This window comes from Balearica regulorum, chromosome 2, assembly GCF_011004875.1.
Source record: "Balearica regulorum gibbericeps isolate bBalReg1 chromosome 2, bBalReg1.pri, whole genome shotgun sequence".
Classification (NCBI taxonomy): Eukaryota; Metazoa; Chordata; class Aves; order Gruiformes; family Gruidae; genus Balearica; species Balearica regulorum.
In genome coordinates this window covers 52427371-52445966 of record NC_046185.1, presented here as the reverse complement: position 1 = coordinate 52445966, position 18596 = coordinate 52427371, and the positions used below count along the sequence as shown (strand labels likewise).

The 18596-nt window shown below is 39.7% G+C and overlaps 1 protein-coding gene across 12 annotated transcripts in view; it reads left to right on the top strand.

The window, feature by feature from the left end:
* Positions 1-18596, top strand: part of GREB1L (GREB1 like retinoic acid receptor coactivator) — a 142573-nt gene that overhangs the window by 103674 nt on the left and 20303 nt on the right. For all 12 annotated transcript variants that reach the window (XM_075744272.1, XM_075744274.1, XM_075744275.1 and 9 more), the window contains 8 exons: positions 2323-2649; positions 3518-3646; positions 4260-4394; positions 6914-7111; positions 8993-9173; positions 10492-10684; positions 12133-12266; positions 14478-14817. In XM_075744272.1, coding sequence (XP_075600387.1) covers positions 2323-2649; positions 3518-3646; positions 4260-4394; positions 6914-7111; positions 8993-9173; positions 10492-10684; positions 12133-12266; positions 14478-14817 — 1637 coding nt within the window. The remainder of the gene's footprint in view (positions 1-2322; positions 2650-3517; positions 3647-4259; positions 4395-6913; positions 7112-8992; positions 9174-10491; positions 10685-12132; positions 12267-14477; positions 14818-18596) is intronic.

Genomic DNA, 18596 nt, shown 5'->3' with positions numbered 1-18596 from the left:
ATATATTTCCTTCAGAGAAACATGTAACCAGCTGATAGAGCATTTCCAGTTAAAAAATAAGCTATTTATTGAAACTTATCGAGTCAGTGAACCACACTGCATGAGCAAATCCAACCTTAGATGGATGCAGCAAGTCTATACTTGCTGCAAAATGGAGGAGGCTTTGTGCAAAGCTTCTGGAGCTGAGCCGAGCTGTGTCTAGTGAGTGCCATGCCTTCAGAATAAGGAAGTTCCCTTATTAGCAGGTGTTTAGTTTGGCTTTTGTCCTTAGCTGTGCAAAGCTGAATACTTCTGCATTTGTCCTTATGTGGAGATGGGCGCCAGCACTCTAAGATGAAAGACCCTAATGAGGAGAAAAGTGAAAACGTTCTGCAGAACATGGGCATCAAAACATGTTGCTGGTTTGAATCTTGCTACAAACTTAAAACTGTTGGAATTGTGACAGTTGCCCTGAACTGTAGCCTTCATCCCATTCTGTAAAATCCAGGCAGATCAAAGATGACTGGAGGCCAGCCAGCTTCAAAAGTTTTTGACGAGAAGAGATGAATACACATATAAATTAACAGTTTATTCATGTGAGCCTCTTTTTCAGTTGAGAAAATAGGACTAAAACTTATTCTTTCTTCCACAGTATATTGCAAAAGAGTAAGATAAAGGCAAAGATAAAAAAGCAGACAGAAGAATGAAATAGTCTTGCATAATTTTTTCAGATCTTGCTACTTGTGCAAAATATATTTGCAGATGACTGTGATCGCAGATCATAAGAATATTTTATGAAAGTGCTCCTTGAAAAAAGATATATCGGAGAATTCCTTTCAGGTTTCCTGTAAGATTATGACATTATTCATTGTAGGATAATGCTGTTGTGTTTTCAGAAATTGGCTGAGCAATCTCACAATGATATTACAAGACAAAGCAAACAAAATAAGTGCATTTCTGATGCTTTCATTTTAAACCTACTATGAAGACTATACACAGTTAAAGCTGTAATTGTGAGCCATAGCATTGTGATAAATAAATTCCACTGACTGTGATAAAGAAGTAAAAAAAGATCATAGAATCACAGAATGGTTTGGGTTGGAAGGGACCTTTAAAGACCATCTCGTTCCAACCCCTCTGCCATGGGCAGGGACACCCTCCACTAGACCAGGTTGCCCAAATCCCCATCCAGCCTGGCCTTGAACACTTCCAGGGATGGGGCATCCACAGCTTCTCTGGACAACCTGTTCCAGTGCCTCACCACCCTCACAACAGAGAATTTCTTCCTAATATCTAATCTAAATCGACCCTCCTTCAGCTTAAGGCTCCCTGCCTTGTCCTATCACTCCATGCCCTTGTAAACAGTCCCTCTCCAGCTTTCCTGTAGGCCCCTTTCACGTACTGTAAGGCTGCTGTAAGGTCTCCCCAGAGCCTTGTCTTCTCCAGGCTGAAGAAGCTCAAGTCTCTCAGTCGGTCTCTATAGGAGAGGTGCTCCAGCCCTTTGGTCATCTTTGTGGCCCTCCTCTGGACTCGTTCCAACAAGCCCATGTCTCTCCTGTACTGGGGCCCCCAGAGCTGGACGCAGTACTCCAGGTGGGGTCTCACAAGAGCAGAGCAGAGGGGCAGCATCACCTCCTCAACCTTCTTTTGATGCAGCCCAGGACACAGTTGGCTTTCTGGGTTGCAAGCCAACTGTATGGTGCTGAGATAGGATAGCTTATATTTCTGTTTTCCAATTCAAGTTCGCAATACAGTTTACAATGGGGAATGTAGATCTAAAGTTGCATATACCTCTTAACATTGAAGTTTGAAGATTTGCTAAATTAATCTATTTTAACTAAAATGAAAGGTTAAATATCTTTATTTACATCCATGCTTAGTTTACTAGTATGGATGATGAGAACAAGCAAAATGAAGACCACTTGACAGTCTGTCATACTGCGTGGCTACAAGCAGACTGCAAGGATAAGCATTTGGGTTTTCTGCTATAAAAACATATAGAGGCTGCATGATTAATCCCTCTGTTCCAGGCAAAAGGCACATATTTTCCCACTCCTTTTTTTTCCCCACCGGTTTCTGAAGGTAGAAAAGCTAGGAGTGAGATGGAATACCTCATTGTTAAAAAAAAAAAAAAAAGGAGATGGTGGGAGAGAGAGGTATATAATATGAAAAAGCAAGAATATGCCATGTGGGTAGATTTCCACTGAGTAGAGAATGGGTTTTGTACATACAAAAAAATATGGTGAAGGAGCTTGTCTGATCAAGACAGACATGTGATTATTGCAGGTTCAATAACATTTTGATATGAGATACTGTTCTTCTGTTTGTTTGTTTTCAATGTAGGTCCTGACCAGATACCCCTGAGGGAAGAATTTGAGCAGATCATGTTGAAAGCTATGCAGGAGTTCACTCTGCGAGAGCGATCCTTGCAAATGAGCGCACAGTGTATCTCTGTGTCACCAGGTCAACTCCCTTGGCTTGCTAGGTTAATCGCTAGTGTGTCCCGGGACCTCGTGCACGTGGTTGTTACCCAGAATTCACTGGCAGAGGGCATCTCAGAGACCTTGAGGTCTCTCAATGAAATGAAACATCAGCAAAAGCTACCAGATTATGTTGTTGCCATTTGTGCATCAAAGATAAGAGGAAATGAATTCTGCGTGGTAGTCCTAGGTGAGTATATTTGCAGTATGCTTCAAGTACCAATGAAATTTTGCTGAATTAATCTGCTAGAGTTGTTCCAGCTCTTAAATCCCTTTTGTTCTTTTTATTCTCCTTTGTAATGTGACACTGCAATGTCACAGTTTACTATTGCTCCATTGAGACTTGCAGTACTGATGCCCATGAGGATCCAGAAAAATAGCTGTATGCTAGAAATCACCACTCCTTGAGAGGCCTGAAACTTTATTCTTCGTGTGGCTACCTTAGAAACGATCTTGAAGTGACCTAGTGACAGAATAGTCATTTTGTCTTTCTCTGTTTTGTGTAACAGCTGTGCTATTTCACATGGCAATACTGGATTGACCACAGTCTTCTGCAGACCACTGTAAAACAGAACATGCTTTTTATCCTTTTTTATCATGTTGACTTTCAAATTCCACATTGGTGACTGGTTGTGATGTTTGTGTGTGCATGAGTGTGTCTGGGTGGAAGTGAATTTTGACTAGTGATCTTCCCTTTGTAGGTAGATAAATCATTAATGTCAATTTTTTACCTTTTTTCACACTGGGGATAATTACTTTTTCATATTTAACCACAATCCTCCATTTCATCTAAGGTACAAATGCTTATTTTGCATATCATTTGTCACTCAAGTTTGCAAAACCACAGGCAACAGCTTGCAAAGGGTATGCTAAACCGACATAATTAATCCTTCCATCACTAGCAAAATAGACTTGAGACTCCTCTCCTGGTCTACTAGGTAGAGGCAGTGGAGATCCATGACTGAAGATCAGCATTCCCCACACCTCTAGGATGAAAAGGTTGTGTTGATTGTGCACTGTATTAAAGATCGCTCTCACTTTTTCCCCCTCTTCTCCAGGTCAATATCAATCTAGGGCACTTGCAGAAAGCATGCTTACCACCAGTGAATTTTTAAAAGAGATCAGTTATGAGCTCATCACAGGGAAAGTTAGTTTCCTGGCATCGCATTTCAAAAATACGTCTTTAGGTGAGTGATCCTAAGAAACAGAAGTTCTAGCCAAGACAGTCATTTCTTTAGGGTTGGCGTGTCATCTGTTCAGCAGCTAAAGTGCACAGGAATACAGCTCTGCCCTCTATACCGAGAGGTGTTCTTTCCTTCTCCCCATTCACTGCATGTAAAGGAGTGCTCATCTCCTCACCCTGTGACGAAACATTTTTAACACTGTTTATACTGCTGAACGTGACAGCAGGGCGCCTGTAAGTGCATGAGTCTTTTCTTGTTTGCCCTTCAAGCACAGGTTGTTTTATAGGTTTATAGGGTTTTTTATAGGTTTTATAGGTTTGTTTAGAGGTTGTTTTATAGCATATGTTTCTGTGTAAGCATCTGATGTCACCTCTAGCTGTAAAGGCACAGAGATTAAATTATTCAGCTGTGCTTTATTTTTTTTTAATTCATTCAACTGGCAAATCAGTAAATAAAAGAGAAAAATATTCTCCCTCCCTCTCTTTCCTCTATCTCCAGCCCCTTGCCCCTTCGCAGATTCAACATCAGCTGTGTGAGAACATGTGTGTATGTAATGTTCTACACCATTTGTCTGAAACGGCTTCCAGATAATTTGATGTTGCTCATTGTTATCTAGGTGATGATTTGGACAAGCTGCTGGAGAAAATGCTACAGCAGCGAGGGGAAAGTGTCATTATTCCTTTTAATGGAGATGTTAGCGAGTGTGTGTCATCTCAGGAGGCAATTGCCATGGTTTCTACACAAGAACCAGGTAATTTATTTTTTTTACGTGCAAGATGTGAAATAAATGAGCAGTTTGTTAAACATCAAAATGCATGTGCCTCAGAAGAGTCTGAGGGCACAGCTGCAGTCAGTGTGCCAATCTTCAAATATTAATACTGCCAGCTGACTGTAGTAATACAGCAGTCTCTCAGACAGAAAATCTCTGTAGTAACCTTCAGCAATGGTTTTCCCCTATGTTTTATGATTCCTAAGCTAAAATATGTGATTTTCTGTTCTGCACTATGCAGAGTACAGAAGACGTTCCTTTGTAACGTTGACAGTGTGGACCCATCTCGCCCTTTTGCACCTAGAAAAGGAATGTAACCTTGGGCTTCAGGCAGAGGGAAACTGCGTTCTTGTTCTGATCTCCCCAGGTGTCCTCCTGTATCGTAACTTTTGATATCCCTCACTTTCCACATATAAAATGGTAATAATATGTACCACACACTTGTGCCCTGAGGCTTAAACTTTTAGGGAAAGTGTTTTAAGATCTTAGACTGAAAGTGTTAGGCAAGTGGAATCTATAATTTGCTTATTTGAGATGTGTGTTATTCAGCATAATGTGATGAGATACTTGGGTGCAAAAGATGAGCTAGGATTGCCTGTCTAAAAATGCTAATTATAATTTTCTCATTTTGGAATCCTTTCATTAGAGTTTTAACCATACTTTCCTTTTCATGTGACAGTAATGGCAAAAGATACATTGAGCTGCTGTGAATGCTGAGATTATTTTAGGTCTAGTATCAAAGCAAATTCAACCTCCAGTAACACTTTTTCCCTATGAAAGAAAAGGTATGCTCTTGATTCACATTAGTTAGCTTAAATTAATCAGCTCAGTGTTAGATCTGAATGAAAGCAAGATGGTTTATAGTTTCCACATGGATCAGAAGATCCAATTAGGAAGACTGCCAGGTACTTCATTCTGGCACCCCCAGAAGGACAAGTCTTGAGCTTCCTCACAAGATTAATTTGAAGGGGAGAACGATCTTTTAATTCTGTTATTTTTTTATTCTTATTGTGTAATGATGTGCAGCAGTGCTTTTTCAAACTTTCATGTTTTCTCAAACGATTATTCTGAGCTAGTTTTGTCTTTAAAATATGGCTGTACAATGATTGAAGCTACTGGGAATCTGCCTGAATTTAAAAAAAAAGGAGAGGTAAGTCTCCTAGGCAGTGAGAGGGACCTTTCTCTCAAAGTAGATCTACTGAAATGAACACTGAGGCAGGTTTGAGTGGGAGGTAGGTGCACACACACAAGTCCACATGTGTCTATATCAAACTAACATACCAGGTTTTCGCCCCAAACAACTTCCAGTTTTCATGTAAATTGCACGACTGTATAAAGTGGCTTATTACTTTAAAAAGCAACATTAGTTCTTGTGTATTGAATTTGCAGTAGTTTGGGATTTTTTCTTTGGTTTGTTTTTTGGTTTTTTTTTTAAGAAATTTACCCTAGGTAATTTTTATGATAAGCAGTCCATTAATCAGAATTTAATTTGTAATAGAAAAACTGACATAAAAAATGTAATGGCATTATAGGATTTAATTTGGTAATCTGCAAGTTGAAAATATTCAGGGGCTAGTGAAACGTGGATTGTTGGGCATGGAATTTACCTATTGGAAATACTGAAATATAGAAACATGCTTTTTCTTCAAGGAAACATGAATGGTACGTGTCTATAGAGAGAGCAAAGCTCCAGTCCCTCAGCAGTCCTCTGCAGCTAGGGCTATATAGACATTTATTAAATTCAAATAAATCTGAAACTAAAATTTTGTTAAAAGTCAAGAAATCTCCAAAGAAATAATTGCCCCCCCCCCAAAATAATTGAGATTTATTGCCTAGGTATATTGCTCATCTTCTCTTCACAGCGTATATTACTATCAGTCAGTATATAGACATACAGCCATCTCAGTCATGACTTAAGAGTGGGGCTCTACTTCAGAGCCGAGCTGAGCTACAAATGAGCTCCCAACTGACCTGCTGTCCTGTTAGAGTGGTTTTGGCGGGATTATCAATGCAGGCTCAGTTTCCTCATATTAATAGGTGTGCTGGCTCTCCTCCCATTGTGCCCTGAACACAGCAACCTCAGCTGGTGAAAAAAACATAATATGCAGACATATCTATGTATGTATATGTGTGTGTGTGTGTGTGTGTCTGTGCTCGTTCACTTGATGGAATGTATTTCACTATGTTGGCATTGAGGTTTCCTTGGGTTGCACTGTTAAAAAATCCTCAAAACACTTAGGGCGTTTAAAAAAATGGGGAGTGCTGTACTTGCAGTCATCTGATGTATTATCACATTTTGATCAAAAAAAGAAAGTTGGCATGTGTGATCTGGACCCAGCTCTTCAGAGTGTTGAGCTTTATTCTGCTGAGTGATTTTTTTTTTTTTTTTTTTCTGATAATAGAGGGTAGGCTGTTTGGAGAGTCATGTTTATTGGGGGGGTGGGAAAGTAAACATGTTTCTTGTTGTGTTTTGTTTTCTTTTTCAAACAAACACACTCTAGATTTGGATGTTGATACCTTCCAAATTTACCAGCCACAGCTTACAGTTGCCAGAAAGCTCTTGTCCCAGGTTTGTGCTATAGCAGACAGTGGCAATCAGACCCTGGATCTGGGCCACTTCAGCAAAGTAGACTTCATCGTTATAGTTCCCCGTTCGGAAGTCCTGGTGCAGCAGACCCTTCAACGGATTCGACAATCAGGTAAAAGGGAGGGGAGGGAAATCAAACTGAAGTATTTGATTGCTATTAAATCATATCTGGTACAAATGGAGAAGTAAGTTGCTCCAATGTATATTTTGCATGTCCTGTATTGGCTCCATTAGTTGGTATCATTGATGAATTGTCCATATCTTCCTTTATCATAAACTGGGCCCAAGCTGTACCACAGAAGCGACTACAGAAACTTTCCTATACATGCAGGTCTGAGAAACATATGATCTGAAGAAACATTCAGCTGTCGAGAGGGAGGGCATGAGCAAATGCGGCTGTTCAGATCTTTTATCCCCAAAAGCTGTTAGTGCTATTTGTTCTAAGTACACATTTGTGCATGTGCTCTCATATGTATTAGCACAGACGTATGTGCAGGAAGCTCTCTTGTTGGGTAGGTAGATGCCTGAGTAATACATGCACGTTGGCACACAATAACTGCCATGCTGATTCAGTTGGTAATTTTTCTTGTCTGGGGCTCTGTGTCTGACCATGGCCGGTGCCAAATGCTTCAACTGGAACAAGAAGCTTTAGTGGACAGGTTATGGAATATGTCTGCCTTGAGAATAACCTCTGTTATCCACCCTGTTAGTCACTGACATGTATCCAGAAAAGCCCGAGAGTTTCTCCGTGGAGAAAATTACTGTCTAATAGAACTAAGGACTATCTGTGTAAATCTTTGGTCCTTTTTTAGCTCTTGATCTCTGATACCTGGGAGTAATGAAGTCCTTAGGATAGTTGTGTAGGATTTTTTTATCAGCTGAACATTTTATTTTATGCCTTCAGGTTTATCTAATAATATCTTGCATTTTCATTTGAAAAACATGAATATGAGCTTCTGGTGTAATGTGTCTGACTGGTTTTGGGTAGCTGTTGGCTTTTTTTCCCCTCTTATTTTCTACTCTGAACTAAACAGCCCCACACTTTGTGCAGATATACACTGATATTGCTCAATATTGTGGTACATCTCTATGTTTTTTTCTCTGCTTTGTACTATTTTACTAGTTAAATGAAAAGAGTAAAATAGATTACATGAAGTACAGGTTTCTTTTCCTTTCTAACATAACTTTATGGCTTTTTTTGTTCCATTCCTTATTTCTTCAGACATTGTATTTACTGAATTTGCTGCTACACACTAACCACAAGTTTTCTGGTATCTGTTAATAGGGTTTTGCTTTTATTTTATTTTTTTAATTGAATGGGTTTTACTTCAATTTTTAAAATATTTTTTTTAATCATTAAGACCCTGGAAAATACATAGTTGACCCACATTTCACAGTAGCTTATTGCTACTTCTGTAATTCAAATGGCATTCGAAGCCATATACTGTGATAGCCATCATGCCTACTTTACAAATACGATGGCAGACTGTCCTTACAAAGAATGCTAGAGAGTAGTTGCATTGACACAAACGTTGAAGCAGGGCCTGAAAAAAATGGTATTCTATTAGTGAGAGTCAATTTTATGTAAATTCTTGATTTTTGCAAAGGAAAGGTCAGGATAACTTTTTCAGACTCAAGCAGGATTAATATATTAGCTAAGTGTGGGCAAGTTTGGCCTAGGATCATGGAGCATAGCCAACTGAGCACTGCTCTGGAAATTTTTGTGGAGGTCTGATTTTCTTTTTTTCCTTTTTGGTAATGTGAGAAGTCTTTGAATGGTGTTCAGGCACTTTTTGGAGGACACCCAGAAGCCAGGAAGCACGTTTCAGCCCCCATTGTGAGAGAAAATGCATTCGAATAATCATCTTACTGGGGCATATCAGTGATTTGGCCAAGTCGTGATATTGGCAGACAAGTGGCAACCTACTGTTGATGCTTCATTTTTGGATGCACTCAAAGGAAAAGATTTTTGTTGTATTCTTCTTTCTGACAGGTGTCCTTGTGGACTTGGGCCTTGAAGACAATGGAACGGCGTATCAGAGAGCCGAGAAATACGTGGTTCGGCTAGACAATGAGATTCAAACAAAATTTGAAGTTTTTATGAGACGAGTGAAGCAGAATCCCTATACACTGTTTGTGCTGGTTCATGACAATGCCCATGTGGATTTAACAAGGTAGCTGCTTCAATCTATCAAAGGAAAACCATCCTCTTCCAGTATCTTTCAGTCAGGTTTTTCAGAAGTTGTACTATCTTAGACACCCAATGCTTTCTCTAGGCCTAAGGCATTTTGTGCCTCAAAATCAGAAATCATCTCTTTTGCTTGCCCATGATATTTGTTAGCTAATTCTGATTCAGTTGAAGATAGGTGAGACTAGTTTCAGATTTTGGGATCCCTAACAAGACTGTTTGTAGGAGTAAGTGCTGTGGTATTGAAGTCCAGGAAAACGGGCTGAATTTTGCAACTTTCTTTGTTCCTCTTGTCTTTTTCCTATTCCGTCCCTTTTTCTCTACTCAACCCCAAATCTCTCCCATGTTCACTCATGTTTTAATTCATGTTTTTATGCTTGATGATTATGTTGTTTTTAATATAAGAAGGCTTACAGACATTTAACTCTTTGCATCATCTGAAAAATGCCCTAGTAACTATAAGAAAAGGATTTAAAAACCAGATGTGTTGGATTTGGCCAGCGTTAGATCTGAACACAACACCATGTATACACATGTGCAGAAACATTTCTTCACACTGAATAACAACTTTACTATGGAAAAAGAAGTAAATAACTAAAGCTAATTATTCTGCTCTTGTTCCATGAGTAAACTGGGGAGAAAAATCTTAATGTGATTTAGACATGGTGCATAAGGCTGTGGGATTCATTTGAATATCAGAGTTATAATAAACAAAATACTTTCCTTGAAGGACAGCTGAAAATAGATAAAAGCAACATTCTTCCTGCTTTATCGCCACCATCACATGTTTGTTACTGTCTTTGCTGTACACTGAATTTGGAATTCCTACATATCCTGGAGGCAAAGATAATTCCAGGAGCTGAAAATTAGGACATGAGGAGACTATCAGGTTCCCCAGTCTTTTAGAAATGTGTTGTTTCAGGCTGGAAAAGACACTGGATTTTATAAAATTGTTACTATATCCTAATCCCACAGATCATGCAACAGTGTTTCTCAGTGAGAGATTTCATGAGTTTTGGCTTATTTTTTGTTTCCTCCATCCCATGCTTTTTTAGATTGGCACACTAATTCACCATCTCACTGTCAGCAGATTTTGGTCCTTTATTTGGTTTTCCCCCCCCTGTTGCCTGAGTCTACCCACAGAGAACACGCAAATGGTTTTGACATCTTTCACCCTTTCAAAGAAGTTTTTGAGCCATGATTCTCAGTGCCATGATCATTTGGAGATTTTTCTTCAGGAAGAGAGTAATGCATTGAATCTCAGGATGTCAGTAAGGCAATTCTTTGCATTCTTATTTCTGCAGTGCCATTTCAAGTTCCCTGTCACATGGTGAGCCTAGTCATGGTCTGGCTGATAGAGTTATTAATTGCAGGGAGGTCCTTGAAGCATTCAACCTCCTTGTTCTTCAGGTCAGCTCTTTTCCTCATGCCTTGCAAACGCAGCAGTCCAGGATCAGCTCTAGCAATGAGGTACATTGGATACAATTTGACACTGTGGTAAGTGTTTAATTCTTAATTTTAACTCTGAACTTTAATGTGGACTTCACACATAACAGAATCTAGCAGATGCATATGTTAGGAAGGAAAACATTAGGAGGGAGCTGCTACTCTGCTGAAGCTTGTTCTCTCAGGCTCCAGATACACAGCCCCAGGGTGCTGCTGGTGATAGAGATAGGATTGACATCTAGGCCCAGGAACTACACATTTTTCTTTTTCTGTCATGAATGGGAGAAATTACTTTCTGCGCTCTGGTCAGACAAAGCTATGTACACATGCCATAAAGCTCTGGAGCTGGCTTTCCATATTCAGGCAAGACTGTCTTTTGACTATTAAGATATATGTCACATAGCCTGTCAAGTCTGCTCATTACTTTTCTGGAACTAATAAAAGTTGTGTGCTAGGTTAACAAGTTATGGTGTAGTAGGTGCCATCACTGTGCAGAGAACAAGGTCTGTTGGACATTCTGCACCATTTGCTTTTTTCATCATTTCAGCTAGCTGATTCTGAGGATGTTTTGGCTAAACCTGCTTAAAAAATAGCCTTTTCTCCTATTCCTTGTTTGGTATATTTATATCAAGTTTGGCTTCACTGTGTTGAGTGGACCGTTGGTTTCTGTAAAGTCTCTTAAAGTGCCAGCTGTAAAAATAAAAAAAAAAAACCCAAAACAGAATAGAGGAAATGAGGGAGTGAATGAATATTCAAAGTTTGCTTTTTTGATTGATTGTTAATAAAAGCCATTGTTGTGAGCTTCTTTAAAATAGTCTAGACAATTTTTTGTTTCCCAAAAATAAAAAATCAACAACTTTCAGTCTTTGATTAAAAAAATAACCCACCAAAAAAGTAGAGACTATATGTGATTAATAACATTCCTAGTGATTACTGGTGATGTAAATGCACTGGAGACCATGCTGTGCTTCCAGCAAAGGCCTCATGAAATTTGAGACAGCAAATATTCTGCCTTTCTGATTGCCATCTGCAGATTTACATTCCAGCAAAGAAATCATTAGTTTCTGATTACCATTAGAGAGCTGTAGAATCTTAACAATCAAGAATAATTTTGGAAATTAATAATCCTCCTGTTTTCAGGTTTGGTTTTAAATAGAAATGAGATAACAGTTGCCAGTAGATATAAAGCCAGAAATAGGGAGTCAGAAAATAATTAGCAGGATTCTAGAAACCCACTGCAATCACAGGTAGGAGATATACTGAAATATTTGCAAGGACCTATGTCTGTCTTTCCTAGCTGTAGACAAATAATAAATAAAAAACAATTTACATTTTATTGCAATTCTTGAAACAAACAAATAGCATCACTGAGGGAGAATGAATGAAGAGAAAAGGATACTTTGCTTCGCAAAATACTTTCCACTTATTTTTTAAATGACAAAAGAAATTAAAATTGGTTCCAGTTTTCCTTATGTTTTTGCTATCTTTGTATGGAACAGGATGATGCAGCAAGTGAAGACAAGCTGTACTTTGGTTTGAATGAATACAGCAAATCCCTCCAATGGGGAGTCACAAGTCCCCTTTTGAGATGTGATGAAACCTTTGAGAAAATGGTCAACACACTTTTAGAAAGGTAAACAGTAACATGGGAGCTTGGAATTCTGCTTAATTGGGATCTTAAGGATACAGATATATTTATAAGCCCCATCATAGGGGGACAAAGACACGATGACCTTTGACGTCGATCTTGGAATCTGTGAAGTATGTGCAATTTTTATTTTTGTAACAAATTTAGTGCTGCTGAAGGAGGAGGGGATATCCTTCATTTGTTTATAGAAGAGATTAGGCCCATTCAGCAGCAGTCCAGGCTCAGCTGCGCTGCTCTCTTCTTTTGACTCAGCCCTCACTGAGCTAAGAAGGTGCCAGAGGTTTCATACCTCACCACTTCTGGTGTCTCTCTTGTTGAGACTGACAACAGACTTGTCAGTGGTGGCCCAGGTGAGTGATGTCATTTCAAAAACATCATTTTTGTTATTTCATTAGTTGCCTATGGTTTTTTGGTTCCTGCAGCTCAGAGCCTGAAAGTAGCTTATTAGTACCCTGCAGCTGCCTGAACAAGCTACTTTCATACCACATATCCATGATATAATTAAATGTGCTCATTACAGAAGGCAATGCTGTCGTTTCCAGCAATATGGAGTTAATCTATTCTGCGTATCAGCAGGACAGATCCCTTGTAACAATTCAAGCTATAGTTCTCATTGTATTTTCATATTTACTAGAACAGGATTGTTCTGTCTTCAGTACTTTTTCCTATTTTATTTAGTTAAAGTTTTTTCTATTTTAGTTTTTCCTATTTTACTTAGTTCAATGTAATAATTGTAAATGTATCTATATTCATTAAGTAAAATACAATATGAAATGTGTTAAATTAACAACATAATTAAGTACATCATTAATCCTTAATATTCGTTATTATCTACAAATACGTAAGTAATGAATGTGATAAATGATAATAAGGTCAGTTAGTCTTAGTAGGTCATTTATTTAGGCTTCTCATAGCCTTTTTGGTCAAGTCCAATGGAAGATATAGTGGTCACTATTTCTTTCTTTCTGTTCTTAAAAGGTGGATGGGGAAAAGGATGAAGGAGGATTAGTGCATGTGCAAATACTACCCTGATAGCAGATTAGGATAAGACTAGAAATTGATGGGAGGTGAACCTCTACCTTGGAGCCAGGATAGGCTTTTGCATCTCAGTTTATTGATGTAGCCTCTGTTTTCAAGAAACCAGGTTATTCTGTCTGGGTGGGTGAGCCATACAAGTTTACAAGCCTGAAAACATTGGAGACATTTTGGTATTGTAAGAAAGGCTCCATTTGTTTTAGTAGCAGAAGTGCAGTGGGTACTTCTGTGGGAGGAGGAGTAAAAAATGTTTTAGAAATGTATTGATTTAAATGACTGGCTTATGGTATGCAGAGTGAACTACTGTACCTACTGGCTAAGGACAGACACAAAACTTTATGCAAATGAATCCCATATTGTCTATTAAATTACTTAAGAAAGAGATGAGAGAAATTGGGAACTCTGAGTTGTTTTAGTAATTTGAACATCTGTGGCGCAAGACTAGCACTCAAGGCATAATAGCCTAAGTTTTTTCTGTATTGTGGTGAGTGAGTTCATGGGAATGTCTAGGAATGGAGTTCTTTTTTGCTTGAGTAGGTTTTAGTAATATTTTTTTTTTTAGCGTTTTATTTTGTGAGTTCGTATCTGTTGTCATTGCATATAGCTGCAATGAGAGAGAAGAAACATTTGCTATGTAAGTTAAAAAGAGAAATGAATGTTCGGATTTGGCTCAGAGCCAGGAATCCATATTATTAAGTCTAATTTTGTGGTGAGAAGTTGAGAAATGTGAAATTATGAAGTACTTCTCCGACAAACCAGTTGAAGCAGCAATGGTCATCCAAATTCGTAGAAGAAAAAACTTGTGGACAGCTGTGCTCTTAAAGTGAACCGGATCTGAGATGATGTGTATCTCCATCAAGTTAAAGATCTTTAGCTGAAATTCTGGCCCAAATGAAGGTAACAGAACTTTATAATTCCACCTACTTGAGCCCAGGACTTGGCTCTTTATCTTCTGCATTTGGACTGTTATATGCATTTACTTAAAACACACAGTTAGATTTTGTGCAAAGTTATTGTTCATGAAAATCAAAGGCTTCATTCTTCAAGTGCTACAGAAAAAAATGGGTACTACTTTGCCACACGGTCCTGGTTTTAGGCTAATAATTTTCAGACATTGCTGTGATTTTGCATGTGCTAACGCAGAACTGCATCTCCTCCAAGGTACCCCCGGCTGCACAGCATGGTGATTCGCTGCTACCTTCTCATTCAGCAGTATTCCCAAGCTCTGATGGCTCTCACGACCATGGCCTCACTAAGAGATCACAGCACACCTGAAACGCTCAGCATAATGGATGACCTTATCACTTCTCCAGGAAAGGATAAGAATGGCTGTGGCCACATGCTCGTCATTAGGGTGCCATCTGTGCAGCTAGCCATGCTAGCCAAGGAGAGGTTACAAGAAGTAAGAGACAAGTTAGGTCTGCAGTATCGTTTTGAGATCCTCCTCGGGAATCCTGCTTCGGAGCTTGCTGTCGCCAAACACTTTGTGACACGGTTGAAGGTTAGCAGAAACTAAGTATGTCTTTGTATGCCTGTCATTGTCATCTGACTGTTGTACACATTTTGTGTGCGTTCCCACATGTTTATAGGTTAATTATTCTGTGCGAAAATGGTGCGTGTTCTCTATCTGTCTCCATGGAAGAATATTGTACTTTTGATGAGCATAAATGATTTAGAAACTCAGAAAAAATCTGAATTGTTACTGGTTCAAACACCGGCTGTTATCTCACTTGTTAAAGTTGAGTAACAGCACGAGCCAGATAGGGTTCATCCCTGAAGCTCTGAAAGCAGAGCTCAGATCTCCTTAGACAAACTAATTCTTTCCACCAACTTATCTGTCTGTCTAGTGTATCTGTTGTCTGCTCTGTCCATCCATCTTCTACCCTTCTGATAACTGGTAAAGTATGCTGTTTGTCATAGACTTCTTTTCTCAAACCACTGCATGCTGAAAGCCTCTTCTGCTCAGCATGTACGCACCAACCTGAACTTTTGCACGTATAACAGCATGGTTCTGCTAGCCAAATCCCCTTGCTGAATGAACTTCACTACGTTAAAGAAAGGGAAACAGATTGCCTGCCTTAGGTACCAGCCTGAAAATAATTCTGGTTATCTGTCCTGATCCTTGCTTTAAGTCTCACTGAGAGATTCATTTTCTGTTTCTGCTATGAGTTATACAGTATGTTCAAAGCCACACAGAAAAGGAATTAATTTTGTGAGCCTTTCTTAAAAAGTTTGCCTACAACCCAAAGCAGATAAAAGGTCCTTTAAAGAAGCTACCACCTCTGCATCTCAAACCTTGTTTGCAGCAGGAGAGGGAAGAGAGGAAAGAAGTGGTTGGGAAAGAGAAAACAGCATGTGAGATAGCAGCTCTGTCCTGCTGGTTTTTTTGGCTAGGCATTATTTCCAACCTTAAATCGTTCTGGACTGAGAGTCCTGTGAGGGTTTCTTTATGGTCCTTTGCCGTAAAGGGCTGCAGCTCTTAAACATTGCTGGAGCAGCCTGTGAGGCCTTTAGTGCGGATCAGGATTGAGTGTGAGGGCTGTTGCAGCTGAATGTCCATGTAGCCACTGATCTGAATAGAGGACTTTGATCAGGTAGAGAATGGAAAGACTTCTAAAGAATTCTTCTTATCCCTCTCTGCCACAATAGAAGATGCTTTTTTGGAGTAAACAAATCTGTAGGATTCTGGACTTGTTTCTTTCCTTATGGGTCACTAGAAAAAACCCACTCAACTCTGAAACATGCGTATGAAGGGAGTGAGGAGAGGAATTCAGTTGCCCAAAGATAACCCTGTAGTGTCTTTTTAGGTGTGTTTTACCAGTGGCACTCAGAATGATGAAGGTCGCCTGTGAGTCTTGTGCTGGGCTGCTGTACCTGCTAGTCTGGTGCCTGGGATAACATGGGGTATCTGAAATGGTATAAGGATATGTTTGAGCAACTGATTCCCATTATAAAATTCATCAGCCATGCAACCATTGAGTCTAGTTTATTGCAGACAATTTTGATTTTGATTTAGTCTCTGTGCTGCTTGGCTTTTCTCCTGATGTTAGGTGGGTACTGAAGCTGGAGGACTAGAGCAAGTGGGGGAACTGATCACTGCAAGCTTCCACTATGAGCGCCCAGGCCCTTTTTTTGTTTTGTTTTTTTGGAGGTGAGAGCAATATGAAGCTACTGAGTGCTTTCTGGTGGGGCTAAGGCTCAAAATGCTCGTTCCACTAATAAATGCTGTTGGTTGCAGGGAGGATGAGGCTTCATCCTGGCCTTTTTGAGGGACAGGGAGGGAAACTTTATAGCTGTTAGTGACCCCAGTTGAAAAGTTTGACTTGACTTAGCCTCTTCCTAAGAGGGTGTTAGCAGTTTGTGTGGTGCCAGGGCAGGGAGGGTGGACAAGCGTCTCTGCAGTCCTGGTGACTGGACCATTCCCCTCTCTGTTGAACAAGCCCTCTGGCCAGCCAGACAGGTCACTCCTCTCCGTCAGGAAGCCAGGTTTCAAGGCGGTTGGCACACCCAGAGGTACAGAATGAAAGAAGAGATGAAAAATAATTTAAATAACTATTTTGTTGACCAGACACGCTGTCATGGCATACCCTATAATTGTAACAAGGATCGAACCATTTGGGAGGCATTCAGAAGTGAGGAACCCAGGGGGCTACAGCTCTCTGCCCCTTCTGAGTAAGATGGTCAAGAAATACATCTTCTGTATGCAAGTTTACAGCTCAAAGCCCAAGGTACTCAGACTTCTTTTTAAGTCTTTAGGCTAGCAGAAGGAAAATCAGCTTTGTGTCTGTCTTCCTCTACTTCATTTTCTAGCCATGCACTTTTGCAGAAACAGAGAAGCAGGCCAGACCAACCCCGCTAAGCCAGAGAATATTTCTCTGCTGCCGAGGCTGCTTTACTGAGCCAGCAGATGTTGTTAAATAGTTGGAGAAATAATTTTTTTCTGTGAACATGTCGTACAGAGGATGCTGGAATCAACAGGGGAAAGAAATCAGGACTGGGGAAAGAGACTAGAGCCGTAGCAGAAAAGGGGAATCTTACTCCAAATTGTGCTCTTCCTAAGCTAAGAAAAAAAATAATCATAGGTTTTTTTCAGTAGAAGTTTTCAAAAGGTCAAATGGCATGCTCAGTCATTGATCTGCTAGTGAGTCCTCCTTTTCAATCCCCTTCCTCTGCCTAAGGTGATGATTACTCATAAAACGTGTCCTTTCTGGGGAAGAGGAAGGGTAAGGAGAGAACAAGTCGAGTACAGGTTGAGACTAAAAGAACCAAGAGGGAATTCAAGATAGAGTTCTTCTTGCAAGGTGTGTTTTCCACGAAGCTTGTGTAAGTCTTGCTCTGTCAAGAGAGCAGTGTCTTCTTGTCTTGCACATTTGTGCTAAGAGTTATATATATATACACACATATATATTATTTTTAATGGACAGTTTGAGTGGTTGGGCTTGCTTATTACTCAGCAAAGCAGATTCTGTGCCTCAGCTAGATAAGAGTCTTCTCCAGAATTGATTTTGTCTGTTACTAATAACAAAGAAGGAAAAACTTTTTCCAGCAAGGTGATACGCTGTAGCTCAAATACTTGATGATTCTATAACCATTAAGGCTTAATTTCCTTGTCTGGAGAGACTTTAATGTTTGATTAGCATGGAAATGTGAAGTCTCTGTGTTATTTGGAAAGAGCTTCTCTGCTGATCTCCTGTCTTGACTGGTCAGTGATCTAAAAGGCTGTGTTGTCAGTTTTCCTGGCAGTACCCATAATGTATTGTCAGGAATGGCTGGATATGAACCTGCATTTTTGCATTTCAGCTTTGTAATAGAATTTCGGTGTTTGTAGAGATCAAATGACTTGTTTCTTTTCTAAGTGAGAGTCTCTTTCAGCTTTACTTCCTTTCAACAGTAGGGTGTCCATGCCAGTCTTGATCAAATACTGCCTGTAGCATCTGGAAGTCTGGGCACTGTACAACACGGCAAGAAAGATTGCTCAAGGTAGAGCAATGTTTTTAGGAGGCTGCATCCAACACAGAGAACACAACTGGGCTCAGCCAGGTTCAGTAAGCTCTGATGAACCAAGGGGACCGAAAGGTGCAAGGGCTTGGAACTGACACTACCAGCCTACCATGGAAAATGGTAGTTTTGTGGTCTTGGGCCTTGGTAGACTGTAGGTGAGGAGTCTTTTCTTGTGGGATTACCTCTAGTGAAAGGGATTTTTCTTTTCTTTCGTATGATCTTTCATTATATAGAATAATTTGGAATAATTTTCATGCTCCACTTGAAGGTCTTACTTCA